At 41.4% G+C, this 20,514-nt stretch overlaps 1 protein-coding gene across 3 annotated transcripts; it reads left to right on the top strand.

The window, feature by feature from the left end:
* The first annotated feature begins 4,944 nt into the window (after positions 1 to 4,944).
* Positions 4,945 to 19,613, top strand: cyb561 (cytochrome b561). 3 transcript variants are annotated; one of them, XM_029438391.1, is made up of 6 exons: positions 4,945 to 5,095; positions 6,553 to 6,760; positions 17,487 to 17,585; positions 17,683 to 17,786; positions 18,002 to 18,159; positions 18,381 to 19,613. In XM_029438391.1, exons 2-6 carry the CDS (start codon positions 6,556 to 6,558, stop codon positions 18,571 to 18,573), a joined length of 759 nt encoding a protein of 252 aa, XP_029294251.1. In that variant the 5' UTR covers positions 4,945 to 5,095; positions 6,553 to 6,555; the 3' UTR covers positions 18,574 to 19,613. The 3 variants fall into 3 exon arrangements, with proteins under 3 accessions (XP_029294251.1, XP_029294249.1, XP_029294250.1); XM_029438389.1 differs by lacking the exon at positions 4,945 to 5,095 and adding an exon at positions 5,193 to 5,386; XM_029438390.1 differs by lacking the exon at positions 4,945 to 5,095 and adding an exon at positions 5,465 to 5,874.
* The last annotated feature ends 901 nt before the right edge of the window (positions 19,614 to 20,514 follow it).

The following is a 20,514-nucleotide window of genomic DNA, read 5'->3' on the forward strand; positions in this document are numbered from 1 at the left end:
TCATATTGGATGCTAGATTTCCAGAATTGAACAGTCCTATTCATTTTTAGCCATGCTAGCGGCGTGGCTCTGTGGATTTCAATGTCAGTCCACTTTAGTGGTGAACCAAATAGATTGCCAGACATTCATGTTCCCCTCAGGATGAATTATAATTACTTTGGTGATCCTTTTCATTTTCCCCTAGCGCCATCATCAGGTAACAATCTCAGTTTGCCACCATCAGCATGTTAGCATACTAACATCAGCATATTAGCATACTAACATCAGCATATTAGCATACTAACATCAGCATGTTAGCATAATAACATCAACACGTTAGCATACTAACATCAACATGTTAGCATACTAACATTAGCATTTAGCTCTAGAGCCACAGAGCTACTAGCATGGCTGTAGCTAACTCTTGTTCTATTTTACAATTTTAGCATTTCAAACATTTTTATCTGCTGAATCATCATGAGCAACTGTATTAACAACAACTCACTGACACTGTCAAAGGGTGCAAACTGAGTACCAAAGAGTCTTTGCTAAGTAACAAAAATGCTAATTCCATTGCAAAAATACATTGCAGAACAAAGCATCACAGGAGTGTGTTGGGACTTTGGCTTTATTTGGGAATAAGCCTGTAAGGTTTGCTAAAAAGGTCACGAAAATATACTGAATTATGATACAAACAGGTAAAAAATAACTGTCAGAATTAATAGCAACAAGATTTAATATGCAAAAAAAGGGATTCATCATTATTAACAATTTAAGGAGAGGAGAGAAAAAGAGAGGAGAGGAGAGGAGGACTCAGAGTTAAAGCTATAAATATCTTCACTCTTAGCACAATGTGACTGCAAAACAGATAGATGAGGAGGAGGTGGGGGGAATAGAAAAGATGGAGATTGGGAGAATGAGGGAGGAAAGAAGGTTAGTGTGCGATAGAGCAGGGAGGTTTGGAGAAAAGATGAAGGAAAGGAGGAGAGAAGCAGGGAGAGAGATGGAGGGAGGAAGGGAAGTTAGAGGATGGAAGGATGGGGGAAAGAAAAAATGAAGGAAACGGGAGGGTAGAGAAACAGAAAAAGAGGAGGAAAACACGATACAGAGAGCGGGAGTGAAAGGACAGAGAGAGTGAAAGACAGAAATAGAGAGAAAGAAAGAGCTATTCTTATAATAATGTTGTTGCCATGGAGACGCTGTCCTCAGTCAGTCTATTCCACAGGTGCCTCGTGGATATTTTTAAAGGACGTCACTGATTGGTGGAGGTCTTTGGAACAGAGGACTATTGATTGGTTGACATTGGTGAAGGGCAAAGGTCATCCCATTGTATCCTATTACCCGCCTAATGCTTTCTCATCTCCTCCTTTTTTTTTACTTTCTTCTTCCATTGCTTGTTTATCTCTGAGTCTGAGTCAATTCAAATAAAGCTAAAAAATAATTTACAGTATACGTCTTAAACGTAACACCTATACACTGTTCTACGTTGAAAGAAAAGCCTTTTTACTCTTCAAGAGCAGGACACTATTGTTTACATTGAAGTGGCTATGTTCAATATTTTGGTAATGGATCACTTGACTCCTTGTTAGATGTTTGTCAGCGTTGTTTTTGGATGCAGCAGGCACCTGTTTTTAGGGGAAACGTTCTAAAAACCCAGTGTACAGTACCGACCCAACACCAGACAGCAAACATGCAAAATTAGCAACGAACTGGGGAACATAATGGAAATTAAAAATGAAAATTGAACATAATTTCTGATCAATCCTGGAATCAGTGTTTCTTCAATGTGTCCTCATGCTGCACCAGTGGGTGGATATAGAATCTCAGAGTAAGCGTTCAGGTTCAAACCCACACAGGTAGAAATGTGTCCATCATGATGAAGGAAGGTCATTATCATACTGGAAATAAGGTGGCGAAAATGTTTCTCACTGGTGTCATCAACAGTTATTAGACAATAAAAGATGAAGAGAGAGAGAGAGAGAATAATGAGAAAAGATGAACGAATAACATGTCAATATGTAGCACACACTCGCACACAGCAAAAGGAGCAACAGTGAGTCAGCCTCCTGTGAGTCACAGGAGAAATCAGAAATGTCAGACAGAAAAAGAGTACATACACGTGTGGCTGTAGTCACCAGTTTCTGACATTAATGAAGATAGCCTTGACAACTGTTCTCTATCCAGCTTCTGAGTTACAGTAAGAGTGGGAGGCTTGACACACACACACACACACACGCACACATGCGCACACATGCACACACACACACACACACACACACACACACACACGCACACACAGAAACCTAAGAAAACATGTGAGCTCCCCATCCCCCAGATTCTCAAACATAAAATACATATCCCTTTTCGAAACATGCTTTTTCATACTTAGGACCACACCGCCGCCGGCACATTTTCAGAAAGCTGATCAAATTGTAACAGCTGTTTTACCTGCACAGACTTGAAAAGAAGCTTCTCCTGTGTTGCCCTCTGAGACCATCATGTCCCTTCACAGGACCCCAGACCTCAGGGTGAACACCACTGATCCCGCTGCTGCACTGTATGATGCACTTTAGCCTAATCACAAAGCAGATTATCCAAGGACTGCAGCACCCTCATGAGGAGAGGAAGGGAGGATGCATGCATATTAACTGACAGTCATTGCTGTATTAAGGCTCTTACTCACTGCCCTTACAAACAGTATTTTACTGGAGTAAATGTACTTAGTTATTGTATTTATACAATATTGTATAACCTTATTTTTAAAGGAAATATTATACTGTCTACTCCACTAAATGTATTTGATAGCTTCAGTCTCCAGTTATTGTGTGAATTCAGATTTTACACATATAAGACTCAACGAATATGATGCTTTGTTGGACTGGGAAGACAGTTAGTGCTATTTATCAATCTATCAATCTCTATTTTTTTTTGGTGTGAGCCGTGCAGTGTTGGAGATATCGGCAGTAAACCAATATAATGAAACTAGATGGCACTTGGCTTGTGGTGCTCAAAACACAAAATACATTTAAAAAACTCAACAGCAATGTCTCTTTCCAAAAATCATGACTCGGTTACTCAAGATAGTCCACAGAACTTGTTGTGAGCAGTTTCATAAAGGATCTATTTTCTCTTTCTATCGAACTACACCTGTGCTCACAGACGAGGGCCGGGTGACAGCGCGAGATGTAAACATTGATGGCTTCCTGCTCAGCTGAGCTGTAATGTTAGCTCACTGAGTAGATGCCTGATACGCGGTGATACAGTTTGCGGGTGTAGTTCGTTGGAATGATTTCTGGAGACATTTCTGTTGTATTTTTTTGGCACTTTCCGCACCACAAGCCCATTGCTATCTATCCATCCATCCATCGTCTACCGCTTATCCGGGGTCGGGTCGCCATCTAGTTCCATTATAATCAATTACGGCTGACATCTCTAACACTGGACAACTCACACCAAAACGAACTAGATTGAAACAGCATTACGGGTAAGAGGAATAATATGTACTTTTGATTTTGAGGTAAACTGTCCCTTTAATGAGCTGAGAGGACAGTCTAAACTGACTTCCTGAAAAGTTTTTATCTTATCTAGGAGGCAAAAATATACAATACCTTTACATGAATAAACATTTTAAGCAGCTTATTAGGATCTACAATATTGATGTACTGAATTTCACATACTAATACACAGCTTCCCAAATTTGCATCCCAAATATGGTGTCAAGGACACATGGTGTAGAATTTGCATTGACACATGTTGTGTACATGATATGCACAAAGTTGTTTAAGAAAGAAATTAAAGCTACATCTCAAAAAATGTCGATCTCTAAATGTTTGCATGAGTCATATGAGGGTATAATCAGCATTAGTCACCCTGCCATCAGTGGAGGTAACACTTGTAAGAGTAGCAGGCTATTGGTTGTAATATTCTAACAGTAGCAGAAGCAGGTATTAGTGGTGGTAATGATAGTAGCAGTGGTGGAAGGAGTATTAAGATTTACATTCAGAGTAAATGTACTTTGTTAAAATACTATGTTACTAGTTACAATCCTGCACTGGAAATGTTACTTAAGTAAAAGTATATAAGTATAATCAGGAAGATTTAATTAAAGTATTAAAAGCACTAAATGCAAAAAAATCCTCACAGTTGATAAACTGGAAACATGATTATTTTTATTTATTTCTACATGAAAACGGAATCAACTGAGTGATTAATCGGCTAATCATTTCTGTACGTGTAGTCCTATGTATTGTTTGGTAGTTTCATTTATAACAAACTATCATATTTCATAAACTCTTCTTCTCATTTGTGTGTAAAAATCTTTACTTTGTAAAGTAACTACTAAGTAAAACTGTCAGATAAATGATAAATAAAACGAACAATAATCCCTAGAATTAGAAAGTGGCATGAAAAGAAAATACTCAAGTAAAGTACCTCATATTTGTATTCAAGTACAGTACTTGAGTACATCTACTTAGTTACATTCTACCTCTGGTGGTAGTTGAGACAGAAACAATGGTAGCTATAATGGTAAAGGTGTTGTGTAAGTGTGGGAACATTAATTCAGTTGCTGATGTCCTCCTTTAATGAGCAGCCACGATCCAATGACAGACACTCCCATCCTCCTTGTCGTCTCCACCATCTCACCTCCTCCCTCCTCCACCCCCCCCAGTGTTGTCAAGGCAACAAACCTTTACACTGGAGCTGTTAGTCATCAATCCACGCAGTCTACCCTCCACCCCTCTCTGGATGTTATTGTGACGTATCATATAGAGTAAAATACAATGGCTCCTCTACATTATTTAAACATTTTTTTAATATATATATATATTTTTATAGTTTTACTGCAAGAAAGCGATTTTCTATAACCATTTATCAACATAGAAGGCTAATAATAACAACAATAATGGTGCTTATGGGCTATAAAACACTGCATTTTGTTATCTCCTACTCATAGTTTGTCACATGGCTTGTGCTTGTTCAGCAGGGTATCCAAAACACACACACACACGCACCTCCCCACGCGCACAGTGTGCACGCTCTGAGGGAGGACGAAGGCGGATCTGTAAATCCAGACTACAGGACTTCCTCAGCAGAGCAGAGAAGAACCTACAGCGCAGTAAGAATTTCACACTTTATTACTCATTTTTATTGTCCAATTTGGATGCTGCCTTTTCAATGTCACTATCGTTATCAGAACATTTAAACAACATCATTTAGAGTTAAATATATTCTATATCCCTAACAGTGTCCGTACCAGGTAACAGGTGACAGCTCGCTGTCGGAGCAAAAACATTATAGTAAACCTGTCATTTCCCTGTAAGTGTCGTAATGCTGCTGTAGTTGTGGCAGTGTGAGGTTATCACAGCATTGTGCTGAGTCTGGACCAGCAGGGACTGATAATTGACTGGTGAGGTTATAATGAGGACTTTCAGCAGGTTGTGCTGTTTGCAGAAGCTGCGATAATGAGGCGAGCAGGCAGAAAGGCCATTAGATTTAGGTCCATTTCTGCTCATGTCCTCGTGTAACTCCCGTCAGCTCGGTGCCGCACTTCCTCCCATGTAATCGCAACGTCATGTTTGTTTTGTATGACTCTTCGGCTGAAGGAAAACATGAGAAAAGCAGCAGTGGAGTTCTGTGTTGTGAATGTCACTGTCAAGGGACATAAAGAGTTAGTTGTTCATTGTTTTGCTCCAGTTAAGTAGCATTTGCGTGTAAGCTACTTACACTTTTTGCATTTTTTTATACAGTAATTTTCAAAGTGAGTCGTATTTAATCAAGTAATGAAAGTTGAGTACTTGAGTAGCCAATTTCCATGTTATTCTGCTTTCTACTTCACTACATTTTAGAGTGAAATATAGCAGAGGTGGGACCAAGTCATTGTTTTGCAAGTCACACGTAAGTCTCAAGTCTTTGCACTCAAACCCTGGATAAAGTACCATGTCTTGACTCCTAAACTTTGAGTTTCAAGTCTTTAAAAAGTCATAATCTGTCATTTTCGACCCACACCTTTTGCATACTGCAATTCGTTTGTTGTTGTTGTACGTGAACCAAATGATCTTTTGTATAATTGTTTCCAACTGCCGGTCAGTAGAGAGGGCTCGCCTAGTTATTAATGAGCTGTTTCTCTCAAAAGCTGCAACAGGAGGGGGGCTGCAACTAACAATCATTTGATCTATGATGTGTTAAAAAAAACAAAACCCAAAGTTATAATATATATATATATATATATATATATATATATATATATATATATATATATATATATATATATATATATATATATATATATATATATATATAGTATAATATAAAATGGATTTTTTGCATTAAAAAATGCTTAACTTAAAATATTTGGCAATTATTTTATTATCTAATTGATGAGACGACAAATAGTCGCAGCTCTAAAACAACATTTACTGTATCTACATTTCTGCTAAAGAAACCGTGTTACTTCACCATTTGATGCTCTGTATTTCCATCTGTTCCTTAGCTTCCTGATTCATTTGAATTTCAATTCAATATAGAAGGATGCCCAAGGCGTCCGTTGTGCTCATTTCTGTTACTCTTTCTCAGATCATGGAGGATTCTGCTCCACCTCGTGGGTGTTCTATGTTCGCGTGGCTGGTGGGAGCGTCACAGGTGCTGGGTCTGGCGTCAGTGGTGCTGACTGGTGTGTGGATGGGTCACTACCGTGGGGGCTTCGCCTGGGATGGCTCATCGTACCAGTTTAACCTGCACCCTCTGTGCATGGTGCTGGGGCTGGTCTTCCTGCAAGGGGATGGTAAGTCCACACTGATCACTGATCAGTGCAACACTGTCACTTCAGCAGGAACCTGTACAGTGAACTGAGTCTAATGTAGATCAAATTGACCAGGTTAGGTTTGCTAGATGTGTCAAAAATGATGCATCTTTGTGGTATGATTTGATTTCTGGTTTAATTTCTTATTCCATGCTTCAATAATCAGTTTCATTATTCCATCATTTATTTTCTTTATGGACATCTTTGGATATCTTCTAAAATGTCCCAATTTTTGTGACATTACCACAGATTTCCATTATCATCTGATTTTGTCAACAAAATTGCAACTATACCCGTTTGGTTTTAGGTTAGCCAAACATTTAGTTAGCATGTAAATACTCTAATGCTAAATTAGAATCTCAGCTTTAATCTCAATGCAAGGCTGAGAGGAATCACACTTTGTTCTCTCCATGGAATTATAAAGAGAACTGGATACAGCGTTGGAGATAAGCCTCCGCTCACCAATATTACAGCTTGACACATGCATAATGACAAGAAAGGCGTAGTGGAGCTTCGAGTGGCTCTTCACAATCAGTACTGTCCTGGTTAAGTGGAGCCACACCATTTAATTGGCTCAAAACATTAACATATATTGAAGTCCTCGCAGGAAGTGTGGCGTCCTCTCGGCCTACCACAAGAACCACTGAAATCTATGGATTAACCAGGCTGGTTGTACATCAATTTGTAGTCATGGTTACGCTAAGTCATTTTCAGGATAATATTTAGTAAATTGAGTGAAATTGGATGCAGAGGTCAGCAGAACGATAATGCTGTATTCATCGTGGTTTTTTTTGTCTGTTCTTATGACTGTGCGCATATGTGTCTGGGCCTCGAGCACTGTGTTCCTGACTTGTTGCATTAAGATAACACTACCCAGACAGCCATCGACCCCCCCCCCCCCAGCAAGTCTGAGAGAAGGAGAAATGGTTTAAGTCATTCAACATGCCAGTTTTCGTGTGTGTGTTGTGGGACATATCCGGTGAAGCTTTGACAGAGTGGCCCAGCAGGGAATGGAAAAATACTGAGCAGCATCTCTTTCAGTTTCAGAGCAGAAGGAGTCCACTCTGACTTTTTACAAATCAAATCTAAGTGTGACCGAATGACGCACTTTTCAAAACTGGACCCTCTGGTTTGTGGCTATGATTGTAATTTAGCTGAACTATTAGTACATGCTCCTCTGTGGATTGAGAAAATCCCACCCTCACAATGATGAAAGCTTTAAAGTTTATTTGGACTAATTTAGGCCCCCCATCACCTCTACTTCCTGCGGCTATGGGTCAATCGGACAAAAGGCACACACTCTTTGTAAAAAGAACAGGACATCTGAAAAAGCAGAGGACCGAACCAGATAGTCTAAAATGGATGCAGCTACTAAGCACAGTTTTTCTTGAGTTCCCACTTTACAGTGTTGGGAACACAGGGATAGAAAACGTGTTACTTTTTGGGAGAGCTTCTTCGTGATGTGATGCTACCTGCTCACACCGCAGAAAATGTCTGTTGTCCAAGAAATTGAGACAAAGTGAGATGTCACTGTTTTTTCTCCTCTGCTTCGCGCCTTCAGCCCCGGGTACTTTTGCTAATGGGAGTAACCAGATTAGTTCTACTGGTTCACAGCTGTCTGTTACAGAGCTAGATTGCATTAGAACGATTCAAGCAAAGGTCAGCTGGACATGAGACGGGGACGAAGGGGGTTAGTAATGGAAACACCCTGGAGGGGTCTTCACACACAGATACAAATAGATGATTTCCTGTGATTAAGTCTGCTTTTGTTGCCTCTGGCCAGATCCACTCTAATGTGGATACATTAGACACATACAGTATATTTGTCTCTACTATCTGTATCCACCTTTAAAGTTGGGGTAGGCAGTTTTCTTTTGGCATCATTGTGCAAAGATTTCATAATAACCTTTCAAGCTTTAGAAAATGTAGCCCATGACGGTTCTACAAATGCAGATGCAGATCCCTTCAGATTGTGAAAGCCTGATTTAACAGCGGAATCCTGCAGAAAAAGTTGCTATTCCAGCATTGGCAACATCTGCTTACACTGCAAAATGAAAGTTACGTATGTAACTACGGTTCTATGAACGTGTCATCACATGGTCACGTCATGTGAAGAAAACTTCAATATTAAACGAGACTGTAATTGACATCAGCGAACGCAGCATGGCGAGTGTAAAACAGAGAAAGATGGAGGCAGAATGTCGCACATTCCAGGAGAAATGGACGAACGATGATTTATTTGTGGAAGTAAAAGGCCAGTGTGTCTAGTTTGTGTGGAGGCGTTTGCGGTGATGAAAAATAATCTCGAGCGTCATTACAGCACAAAACATGTCAAACTGCACTACACTGCTGAAAGGACGAGTGTTTGGATACAGTTAACGCTCTTCAGTGGAGTTTAGCCCAACAAGCAGCTCTCTCCAGAGCGGAACATACAAAGATGGAAAGATAGAAAGATAGACAGGTAGACCACCACACCAAGAATAGACTATTCCACCACTGCTGTGCAATTATCACTGACATGTGCAATATTCACTTTATTTTCTATCAACCACTTAGTACTTATATTATTTTTTATTATATTTAATTATTGTGTACTGCCTTTTTACTTCATATGTTCTTTTGCTGTGACAAGATACATTTCCCCGTTTTTGATGCTCGGATTTCTGATAAAACAGAAAGATACATGGATAAAAAAAGTTGCTTTTTTGCACAGCATGAAAGAAAGGTGAAATGAATGGGCTGTGTCTTAAAGATTTTGTAGAGGTTATGAGTTCAATAATTAGTATGGCCCTCGAAGGATGTTGTAAAAAATAAAATGGCCCTTGATAGGAAAAAGGTTCTCCACCCCTGACTTATAACAACAGAGTCGCGAGGAATCCCGAATACCTACCTGATAAAGGTGGCGCAGAGGGACTCTGCAGAAGAACCACGCCTAACGGATAAGGGGGGCTACATTGACCCTGTAAAACCTGGAGAGTGTGCTCGGTGATGCCCATGTGGCCGCAGCACATATGTCCTCCAAGGGCACACCTCTCAGGTTGCCCATGATGTGGAGACACTCCTGGTGGAGTGGCACTTTACACTGGGCGGCAGAGAACGGTCATTTGCCCTGTATGCATGGGAAATTACATCCACAATCCAGTGGTACAGGCGCTGCTTCGAGAGAGCGTAGCCTTTCTTAGGACCACTGTAACAGATAAAGAGTCGTTCTGACTGTTTTATGCATGCGGTATACATAGGCGGTATACCTGATATATAAGCTCTTAGGGCTCGCTCCGGGCACAACAGTCTTGACCTTTCCTCCCTGACTCCTACGGGGGGGGGGGATCCGCCGATTCAGATGTGAGCGTGCTAACATCTTTGGAAGGAACGCTGTATTTGGTCACAGCATGACACCAGAGCCATCAGAATTCCACCTTGAATATGTATTGTTCACAGACAAGGTTTGTAGCTCCCCTACACACTTTGCTGAAATGATAGCAAGGAGAAAAACAGTCTTGGCCAACAGCCACCTCAGCTCGGCCTGTTCCAAAAGGTTCAAAGGGAGGCAAACATAGGGCGTCCAAAACCATGGGCAAGTCCCATGGAGGAGCCCTTTGGAGCCAATCAGAAACGAGTCAGACATTCAAACTTTAATTGGTGTTAAACACAGCAGCCTCAGAAATGCGACACAATTTGCACACTTAAGCGGAAAACGAGCCACCAACAAAGGAACAATTCTGAGGGTACTGCAAAATAGCAAGGATTCCTCTTAACTTTAAAAAGAATAAGCTAACTTGCTTTCATTGTTAGTGTGAGCCCTACACTTGGTGTTTCTCAGCCAGTTTCTTCACTGCGGGTTGCAGAGAAGTTAGTTTCAGCCGTAGTGCGCCGGAGTCCATCAAGTCCAAGCGATTTCGGTACTTGGACTGCATGTGGAGGACCTGGCTGAATCCCTGTTCAACCAGATATGTTGTGGCAAATTGAAAGAAGAAGCAGCTTGATCTTCTCCAGAGAGCCGGGTAAAGCTCAGCATATTTGATCCACATGCTGCCCCAGCAGAGGAAAGTAGCCTGGGCCTCATCGTTACATTGAATGTCGATAAGATGCTCCTGGATTGCGGGCTCGCATTTGTTTACGTCTGCCTGAAAGGGCTGCACCACCCAGATGGGAACATCGAGGTCCAGGAGGTCCTTGAAGCAGATCTCCATGTCCGCCTTAACCATCCTCAGGTGGTCAATGTAAATGAGGAGGCGGTCATCGGTAAGTGCCTCAGACACCTGCAATGAGTATAACCAGGCTAATTTTTCTTTATGGAGACCATATGATTCAATTTTATTGTATTGTATTGCTTGTTCTTTGTATTTGTAGTGCATATATAGGCCTATACAGGGTGCAATTGCTAAACTATTTTTAATAAAGTTTTGCCAAAACTGTCACTGTCAGCGGTTGTGATTGTGCAACAATAGAGCTGAGTGTTTTAGCACGCCTGGCCGAGTGTTGCTTTCCATGTGACTGAAATCGTTATTTAATGCTTGCATGTTTTGTTTTGCATGACTTCAGTCCATATGTTTCCACATGAGGAAAGGGTAAGCCAGTGAAAATATCACGCTAGAATACTTGATGAGTTAAATAAGAAAATATATTAGAATATTTGTTAATTATGTTAGGTTTAAGTTCCGAAATTGGAGATTAATTTTCCTGAATAAAAACATTTCATGATTTTTTCACAGATTACACCCTGGGCCCATATTTTAGACAAGTCAATATAATAAACATTACAACATAATGTATTCAAAGACATAAAATATATTAGCCTAATTGTAATAACAGCGGTCCTATTATATCTATTTAGTGATGTTTCTGAAATTAAGTATCACCTTGGTCAGCTGTGGGAAATGAGCAAACTGCCTCCTGCCCATGCTCTGCCTGTACAGATTCAGCCTGGAGGTGAGACTGTGGATGACTGCCTTGCACTGGACCAGGGTCATGCCATTTCCTTGCAGCTTTAGTGAGACTTAATTTTTTCAAAAAAGTCTGCAAGGTACATGATGTCGCAGCGGCTGGACATTACCTTTTCCCCGAGATCTGCATCAACCTGCCCCAGGAACTCCACGATGCTGTCAAACAGCTCACAAAAACGAGCAAGGCAGTTTCCTTTTGAGAGCCAGCGGATATCAGTGTGGAGAAGCAGACGCTCAAATGTCTCATCATTTTCCTGACACAGCTGTCAGAACAGTCTGTTATTCAGGGCACAGGCTTTTATTTCGTTTATTGCCTTGACTACTATATTAAGTGAATCGTGAAGAGCTGGACTTTTAGATTTGGCCACAAGGTTGTGACGGTGCAAGACACAGTGGATTGCGAGGACATGCGGGACCTGCTCCTTCAGCAGAGCGGTGAAGCCACGATGCCTGCCAACCATGGAGGGAGCACCATCAGTGGCGCATGCCAGGATGTTGCTAATGGGAATTGACTTATCCTCCAGATACGCATGAAGCGCATTAAAAATGGTCTGGTCCTTGGTGTTGGTTTCGAGATATTTAGAAAACAAAAATTCCTCAGCCATCTCCTTACTGTTGGAGGCCCTATAGCGGACATAGGCCATCAGCAGGGCGTTGTTGTCTGAGGTGGTTGTCTCATCCAGCTGAATGCTGAAATAAGAGTCCTGCAGGACGACACACAGCTGCTCCTCTGTATCGGCGCCCATTTCATTAATCCTGCGTGCCACGGTGTCATTGCTGAGTGGGAGCGATTTCACTGTAGAGATGACCTCTTTGATGGCAGGGAGCACCAACTTCTCTCCGATTGTGAACGGCTGTACACATGTAGCTATGAGCAGGGAGATGTTGTATGACGCCAGTAGCCCACTATCACTCCGGCTGGTATTCCTAGAGAAGTGACTGCTGATGGTGCTCCTACCATGCTTATCTTTAAGGGCCTGAAAGAAGGGACGCTCCTTCTCTGCTTTCTCCGGGTGCATGTTGATAAGGTGCTCCTGGAGACGTGAGGGTTTCATGGCCTCATTTGAGAAAACCTTTTCGCACAATAAGCACATTGGAAGTTGTGCATTGGTGGGGGATGGCACAAATCCATAATTGAGATACTCAACAGAATACTGGCGGCATTTCATCTTACTCTGTGCCATTTTGAAGATAAGCTATGTTGTTTGCTTCTGGGAAAAAGAAAGCCGCGCAAATGTATCTTTTTACTTTTGCCACACGTCACGTACCTTAAGGTCACATGTCACTTTTTGGCATATAAAAAAAGCATTGAAATCAATGAATCAATCATTTGCTAAGTTTTCATTCATTTTCATTTATAGTTCATGTAAAATAAATATACAATATTCATCATTATAAATATTATTTATTTCAATTAATTTACATTTCATTTGTCAACAAGTTTCTCCAGCAGAGAGAAGAGTTTGTCCATCCTCTCCCTGCTCTCCATCCTCTCCCTGCTCTCCATCCTCTCCTCTCCTCTGCCTCAGTCTCCTTCTCCCTGAAACAAAATAAAATGTTAGAGCAAGTTTATCTATACACCACTAAACAAAAGAAGATTAAGTTGCAAAATAAGTACACATATTATAAATAATAAAATATGTATAATCAACCAATGATTGTGATATTCAACTGTCAAAAACCAAGCGGGTAATATGAAGTATAAATGATCTCTATACAATCGCCACAATCTGTGTAAAATATGAATCAACATTTAAAACTTTTAGGTTTGAAATTTAAGGTCTTAAAAGTTCTACTTTCAAAGGCTAATTTAGGTCGGATGCCGGCATGTGACGTAATCTGTCTACAGCCCCTGAATTGAGACACAGCTACTGTGTGTCTGGATGCTGGACGCACAGTGCTTTCAGGGGAAGTCCGTCAGGGGAACATCACTCTTGTAAATATGTAACCAAGTCAATTACACGACGTTCATGGTGAAATTTTCACATACAAGGACTTTGCCTCGCTCTTTTTTTCAGATATTAGATTCAACAACATAGCATAGCCTACAAACGCCCCCCAAATACACGTGAACGCCCCCCTTTCACAAAGCTGGAAATATATACATGGGATGTCACTATGATAATGTGAAAGTTTGATTGAGGTAGCATGAACCTAAATACACATTTTATGAACAAATAGCAGGTGTATCCAGAGGCGTTTCCCCTCATTCCCTCAAGTTCTTTTTTTTTTTTTTTTTTTTTGCTTAAATCAAAGATCTAAGACTTTCTCTATGTACACAAGGCCTATTTCTCTCAAATATTGTTCACAAATTTGTTTAACTCTGTGTTAGTGAGCACTTCTCCTTTGCTGTGATAATCCATCCACCTCACCGGTGTGGCATATCAAGATGCTAATTAGACAGCATGATTATTGCATCATATATATCCTTAGGCTGGTCACAATAAAAGGCCACTTTAACATGTTCTACAGAATACAACGTAGTCTGTAGGAGGGCACAGGTTGGAAGAAAACACATAGGCATTTTATACAATTTGGTTTGGTGACGAGGTGATGAAAAACCACAGGGGACCGAGCCAAACTGCCCTTTGATGCTTGTAAGGTAATCGTTATGTAAACAGAATATTGGGTGGTACACTCACTATTCTGTCTCAGAGAGTTAATTAGTTTGATCAGGATTTTGCTGTGTCCTGTCTCTTGTTAGTTGATCAGTCTAATCAGGATGCGTCTGTCTTGTATTAACATGAAATGGCAGTTGGCCCTGGTTTGATCTAACCGACACTCCTATGTTAGCATCAACTGGCAGTTGGCTTGTTTAACATAGGGAACTTGTACATTATTAAACAGTAAACATTTAAATTACTATTACACATGTGATCTGATCACGCTGGCATGACGGTCGACTCCTAAGGGTTAAGAAGAGGGATACCAGCCTATGGCTCCCCACTATGTTGTTGTCAACTTTAGTATGTTGCGAGGAAATAGCAGCCACATACACCCTAATGGTAGCGGGAGACCGGCCACCGTCTAGGAGAGACTGCAGAAACTCAAGGATAGTAGTAGGCACAGAGCAACGTTCTGGGTCCCTGTTTCGATCTGTACACCAGTCAGAAAACAGCCTCCATCTATTCTCGTACTGCCGACGAGTAGACAGTGCTCTAACATTCAGTATAGTCATTTCGACAGGCTCTATGCATTTACACAGCAGTGGTTCAGGTCCAGCGACCAAACCCCCAGCTGAAGGCGGCAGGGATCGGGATACCAAATCCGACCCTCCAGGTGTGACAACAGGTCATTCCTGCCGGGGTGACACCAGGGCGTTCCGCAGCAGAGTCTGTGCAGCAGGGAGACCAAGTCCTGGCTGGCCAAAAGGGGGCTACCAGAAGAAGCCTGTGGCTCTGCCCAAAGCACTCTGAGAAGTGTCGGTAAGAGGAAGGGGTGGAAAGGTGTAGAGAAGACCGTCTGGCAATGTGTGAGCCAGAGCGTCCTGACCCAGAGGGCTGGTCTTCTCCGTCAGGGAGAACCATAGGGGACAGTGGGTTGAAAGCTTCGAGGCTAAAAAGATTGACCTTTGCCCCACCGAAGAGCCCCCAGATGCTGAGCACCACTTCTGGATGAAGCCCCCACTCCCCTGGTGGAGGTTTGATGCGGGAGAAGAAGTCCACGACATTGTTCCGCTCCCCTGGTAGATACATTGCCCGTAGGCTGATCAAGCAAGGGGCGGCTCACGTCAGAAAAGCCTGGGACATTTCTAGCGACCGTGCATATTTTGTGCCCTTTTTCGATGCCTCTCTTGTATGGCAGGAAGTGCTTGAGCGCTAGGTGCACAGCCCGTAGCTCTAGCACATTGATGTGCCCTGTACGGTCTCGGGCAGAATGTAGGGCAAAGAATGACGCGTTGAGCTGATGGACTTCATAGTGACTGTGTCCAGAGCGACACCAATGAAGGTCAGGCTCTGAGAGGGGTTAGAAAAACTCTTCTCCACGTTCACCTTGAGACCCAGCAGGGCCACATGAGAGAGAAGGAGAGCCGTGTCCAGGGTCGACTGAAACCGGGATGACGTACAAATCAACCAGTCGTCTAGGTATGGAAGAATCTTTATGCCCCGAGACTGCAGGGGCAAGAGGGTTGCCGCGACACACCCTTGGGGAGAGGGAGACCAAATAGAATCACCCTAAACTGAAAATTACGTCCTTGGAAGGCAAAAAGAAGAAACTGCCTGTGATGAGGCACAATAGGGAATGGTCACTTTGACCCGGCTGAAGGCAGGGGGACGGCGTCGGAACTGAAGCTTGTACCGCTGGGCTAAAGTGGAAACCACCCATGGGTCTGAAGCTTGAGCTTCCCAGTAGCTGAGCTGCTGCTGGGGAAAAAGAACCGACAGCTGGCCCCGAGGCCCTGTACGCCCACAGTTTAAGTGACGGCAAGCTCCTGCTAGCAGTCCACCAGTCAGATTTGAGTGTTTCTTCTAGAGCACTCCACTAACTGAAATGAAAAAACAGCGGCAACAGTAATGTACACCACACATATTAATGGCTAGATCCACTAGCGTTAGCCAACACCGAGCGATACGATCCAGTTGGCAAACATACATTTGTAGCCCGTTGCAAAACTTAACAATCTCACCACCAATGAACTTGACCGGAGCTTCCGCCAGTACGAAGGTCCAAAATCGGTGACACACAGTTCCCTCTTGGAGAGGGACACACAGCTCCGACCAACGCAGTCGCGAGGCTACAGCGACAAACTTTTTAAGTAATAGTATACTTCCTGATTAGCTCAAGCTAATGCTAAGAGAGTACTCGCCTGCGTCTTAGCGAGAAGAAATGAAGGACTAATCTCGTCGATGACACCGGATCTTATACATGACCGGGGTCATCCGAGGTCACACGTGACTTTGTTGATATAAATATTCGACCTGCAAATGCGCGAGACGGACCGTATTCAGTGTTAAGCACTGCCTGTATCGGACACACTGTGGTCTTTATACTCTCTCTGAAAGCCACGGATGGCCTTTCACAGCTAACAAAGTGTGAAGCTGCTTAGTAGAAATGGTATAGACCCTTTTAGTTCCAGCATCATTTTTAAATCACGGTGTTAGCTGACGGCAAAACAAAGGAAAGACTAGGCAAACACGAATCACCTCAGAGTAGTACGCTGAGGTTCAAGTTACACATGAAATGTCATCTTGCTGTGTTGTTGGGTGGCAGAATCGGAGTAATCGAGTTATCGCATCGAGACACGTCCTCTCTCTCTCTCTCTCTCTCTCTCTTCTCTCTCTCTCTCTCTCGCTCTCTCTCTCTATCTCTCTCTCTCTCTATATATATATATATATATATATATATATATATATATCTATATATATATAGATATATATATATATATATATATATATATATATATATATATATATATATATATATATATACAGTACACATTAAGAGAAACTCCTATTTTCTTCAGCCATTGTTAAAAAAACAAGCAAACAAAACTTTTGTTTTTACTTGATATTTTGTGTATATTAGTACACTTACTACATCTTTCCTTCATGGTAATTGATTCTATTTTCCCTTTGGTTATAAAACTTTGACTGTGTGTCTGATCAGACTCTCCTGTCCCATTATTTTGTAATGAAAACCATTCTCTTGCACTCCCCATATATCTTTTTTTATAAAGAAACTTTATTTTTTCTATTTTCATTCTACAGTTTCAGATGTATATTTTGGTCTCATTTTAAAGATATCCTCTCTGCCTCTCTGTCTAGCCATCCTTGTCTACAGGGTATTTCAAAATGAGGCGAAGAGAAACGTAAAGATGCTTCACGGCATCATTCACCTGCTAGCCCTTATCATCAGCATCATAGGTGAGGTGTGTGTGTGTGTGTGTGTGAGACACAGAGAGATAGATGGAAAGAAAAAGATACCTTAATGATTCCTCTCTGTCTGCCTGTTTGTATTTAGGTGTTGTAGCTGTGTTTGACTTCCACAGAGCAGCAAAGATCCCAGACATGTACTCTCTACACAGCTGGTGCGGAATGGCTACCTTAGTCTTATTCTGCGTACAGGTACACCCACCCATACACACACAATTTCAGCATGATTTACACAGGCACATGCTTTCAGCATGATTTAAAGCATGACCAACAGGGGACATCCAAAACGCTCGCTGCTTGCTTGGTGGTCTCCTGTTGGTGAGTGTGTAATGACTGAAGTCCACTTTTGGAAAGGGACACAGGTTCACACACACAGTAAAGTTAACTTTTCATCCCATTTCTCCCAGTGGGTGATGGGTTTGCTGTTCTTCCTGTTTCCTGTTGCGTCATCATGGTTACGAGCCTCGTACCTCTCCATACATGTGTTCTGCGGTCTGGTTCTGGTGGTCATGTCCATAGGGAGCTGCCTGCTCGGCATCACTGAGAAGCTCCTCTTCAGCATCATGTATGTCTCAATCTGCTTGTGTCTCCATTCATCTACTTTCTCAGCATTATTTAATAAGCACAGTTACTCGCTAACCTTTTGTGGTGTCCAGGAATGCCAGTAGTTTTGGTTTTATATTTTTGAGATAAGCGTCTCTGAGAATTCTGCCAGTACACCAATAGTGAGGTGATTTGAATTTCCTCATTGTGTCTGTCTGTTTCTCTTCCTGTGTCTGGACGCAGGCCAGTCTACTCTCTGTTCGCCCCAGAAGGGGTTCTGGCCAACATCTTGGGGATCCTGCTGGTGTCTTTCGGAGTTCTTCTGTGCTACATGATCACCAGGGAAGAGTACAGACGTCCCCCAAACCCAGAGGAAGAGTCTCTGTCCGTCCACTTCAAAACCCTGACTGAGGGGGGGTCACCCACCACGCCTTGACCTCAGTGTGAGGTCTGACACCACCCACCCCAGTGTCCTGCCAACAGACTAGCTGTGCTACCACTCTCTGTAATACGAAGTCGTTAGTCGAAACACAAATGGCCATGAATGTGGTCCGAAAATACAGTTTTCAAAAGTTTAGGTTTGCTTCAGTGTTTCAAAATGATCATCTGAATATCAATATCTCACCCCGTGTCACCGTGATTTCTTGAAGAGTACATGCCTTTACGGTGGACGAAGAGTTAATAACGGAGCAAAGTCTTGATGAATTGAATTAAATGGCAGCTGTGTTTAACAACAGCAATACTGTGTACAACTCATGCAGTGTAATCCAAGTCTCATTCATGCGGTCGTATGCTCACTACTTCCCAAACAAATGCATTTCTGCTAAAACCACAATTAAAACAGTTCCGCATAGACGATCTCACGCTTGCCAGGCGTGCTACTTGACTGTAGCAAGTTTTAAAAAATACATTTTTAGAGGAAATGCATGTGTTTTAGAAGTAGTGGTCATTAGTTTTAATCCATCAGACCGTCGGTCTGATCCGTCAGTTGGATCATGTAGCTCTTGAAAAATAAGGTTTGCTAAATTGAGTGTTTCACACTTGCTGGATATGTTTATAATCAACTTTGCATGTTTTTCTGCTATTTGATATAATAGTTATTTTAACTGTATATTGAGCGTCTTTGGCACAAGCGTTTCTTCTTCGGTTGATTTAAGTTGTCTTTTGTGCATTTGGTGGTAGGTAAATATAAGTATCTGATCTGACTGTATCGGTAGGTTAAAGGACTCAGATCGGTATCAGGGACAAACACACTTGATAGAGATCCTTAGTAAGTAGCTGTTGTAACGTTACACACCAAGTCAAACTAAGTGTTCTTTATCTATATGTGCCTCAGATTCAAGTGTTGAGAAGCCAAGTCAGTACAGTGTGTACACAACACATAATGCATAAGTATATTCCATTTGTCTATTGGTAAGCTGTTTGTATTTAAATGGACTGTCATATTAAAAATATCTGTTCAGTGTGTATATTTAATTTTGGTCATTTGATGTTTTACCTGAAGAATGGTAAATTAATGTCTTATGTGTTTAACCAAAATATCTATCTATCTATCTAGGATAGATATATTATATTTATATGTATATATTATATATATATATTTATATATATATTATATATATATTATTATATTTAGATGTATATATTTATATGTCTATAATTATATATATATATATAATTATATATATATATTATATTATATATATATTTCTTATATTATATTTATTTATATCATATAATATATATTATATATCTATATATATATATATAACTATATATATAAATATATTATCTATATATATTATTATCTGCTATATCATCTTTCTCTCTATATTCTACTCTTTTCTCTCTCTTTTTCTTCTCTCTTTTTCTATCTTCTCTCTACTATTCTTCTCATCTCATTCTTTCTCTCCTTACTTCATTATCTCATTATCCTATTTCTCTCTCTCTCTTATCTCTCCTCTCTCTTATTCTTCCTATCTCTGCTCTTATATCTCTCTCTCTACTCTTATCTCTCTCTCTCTCTTCTTCTCTCTCTATCTTATCTCTCTCTCTCTCTCTGCTCTCTCTCTGCTCTCTCTTATCTCTCTCTTCTCTCTCTCTTCTCTCTCTCTCTTCTCTCTCTCTCTCTTTCTCTCTCTTCCTCTCTCTCTCTTCTCTCTCTCTCTCTCTCTCTCTCTCTCTTCCTCTCTTCTCTCTCTCTCTCTCTCTCCTTCTCTCTCTTCTCTCTCTCTTCTCTCTCTCTTCTCTCTCTCTTTCTCTCTCTCTCTCTTCTCTCTCTCTTCTCTCTCTCTTCTCTCTCTCTGTCTCTCTCTCTCTCTCTCTCTCTTCTCTCTCTTCTCTCTCTCTTCTCTCTCTCTCTCTATCTCTCTCTCTT

This window comes from Cottoperca gobio, chromosome 8 (genome assembly GCF_900634415.1).
Source record: "Cottoperca gobio chromosome 8, fCotGob3.1, whole genome shotgun sequence".
Lineage (NCBI taxonomy): Eukaryota > Metazoa > Chordata > Actinopteri > Perciformes > Bovichtidae > Cottoperca > Cottoperca gobio.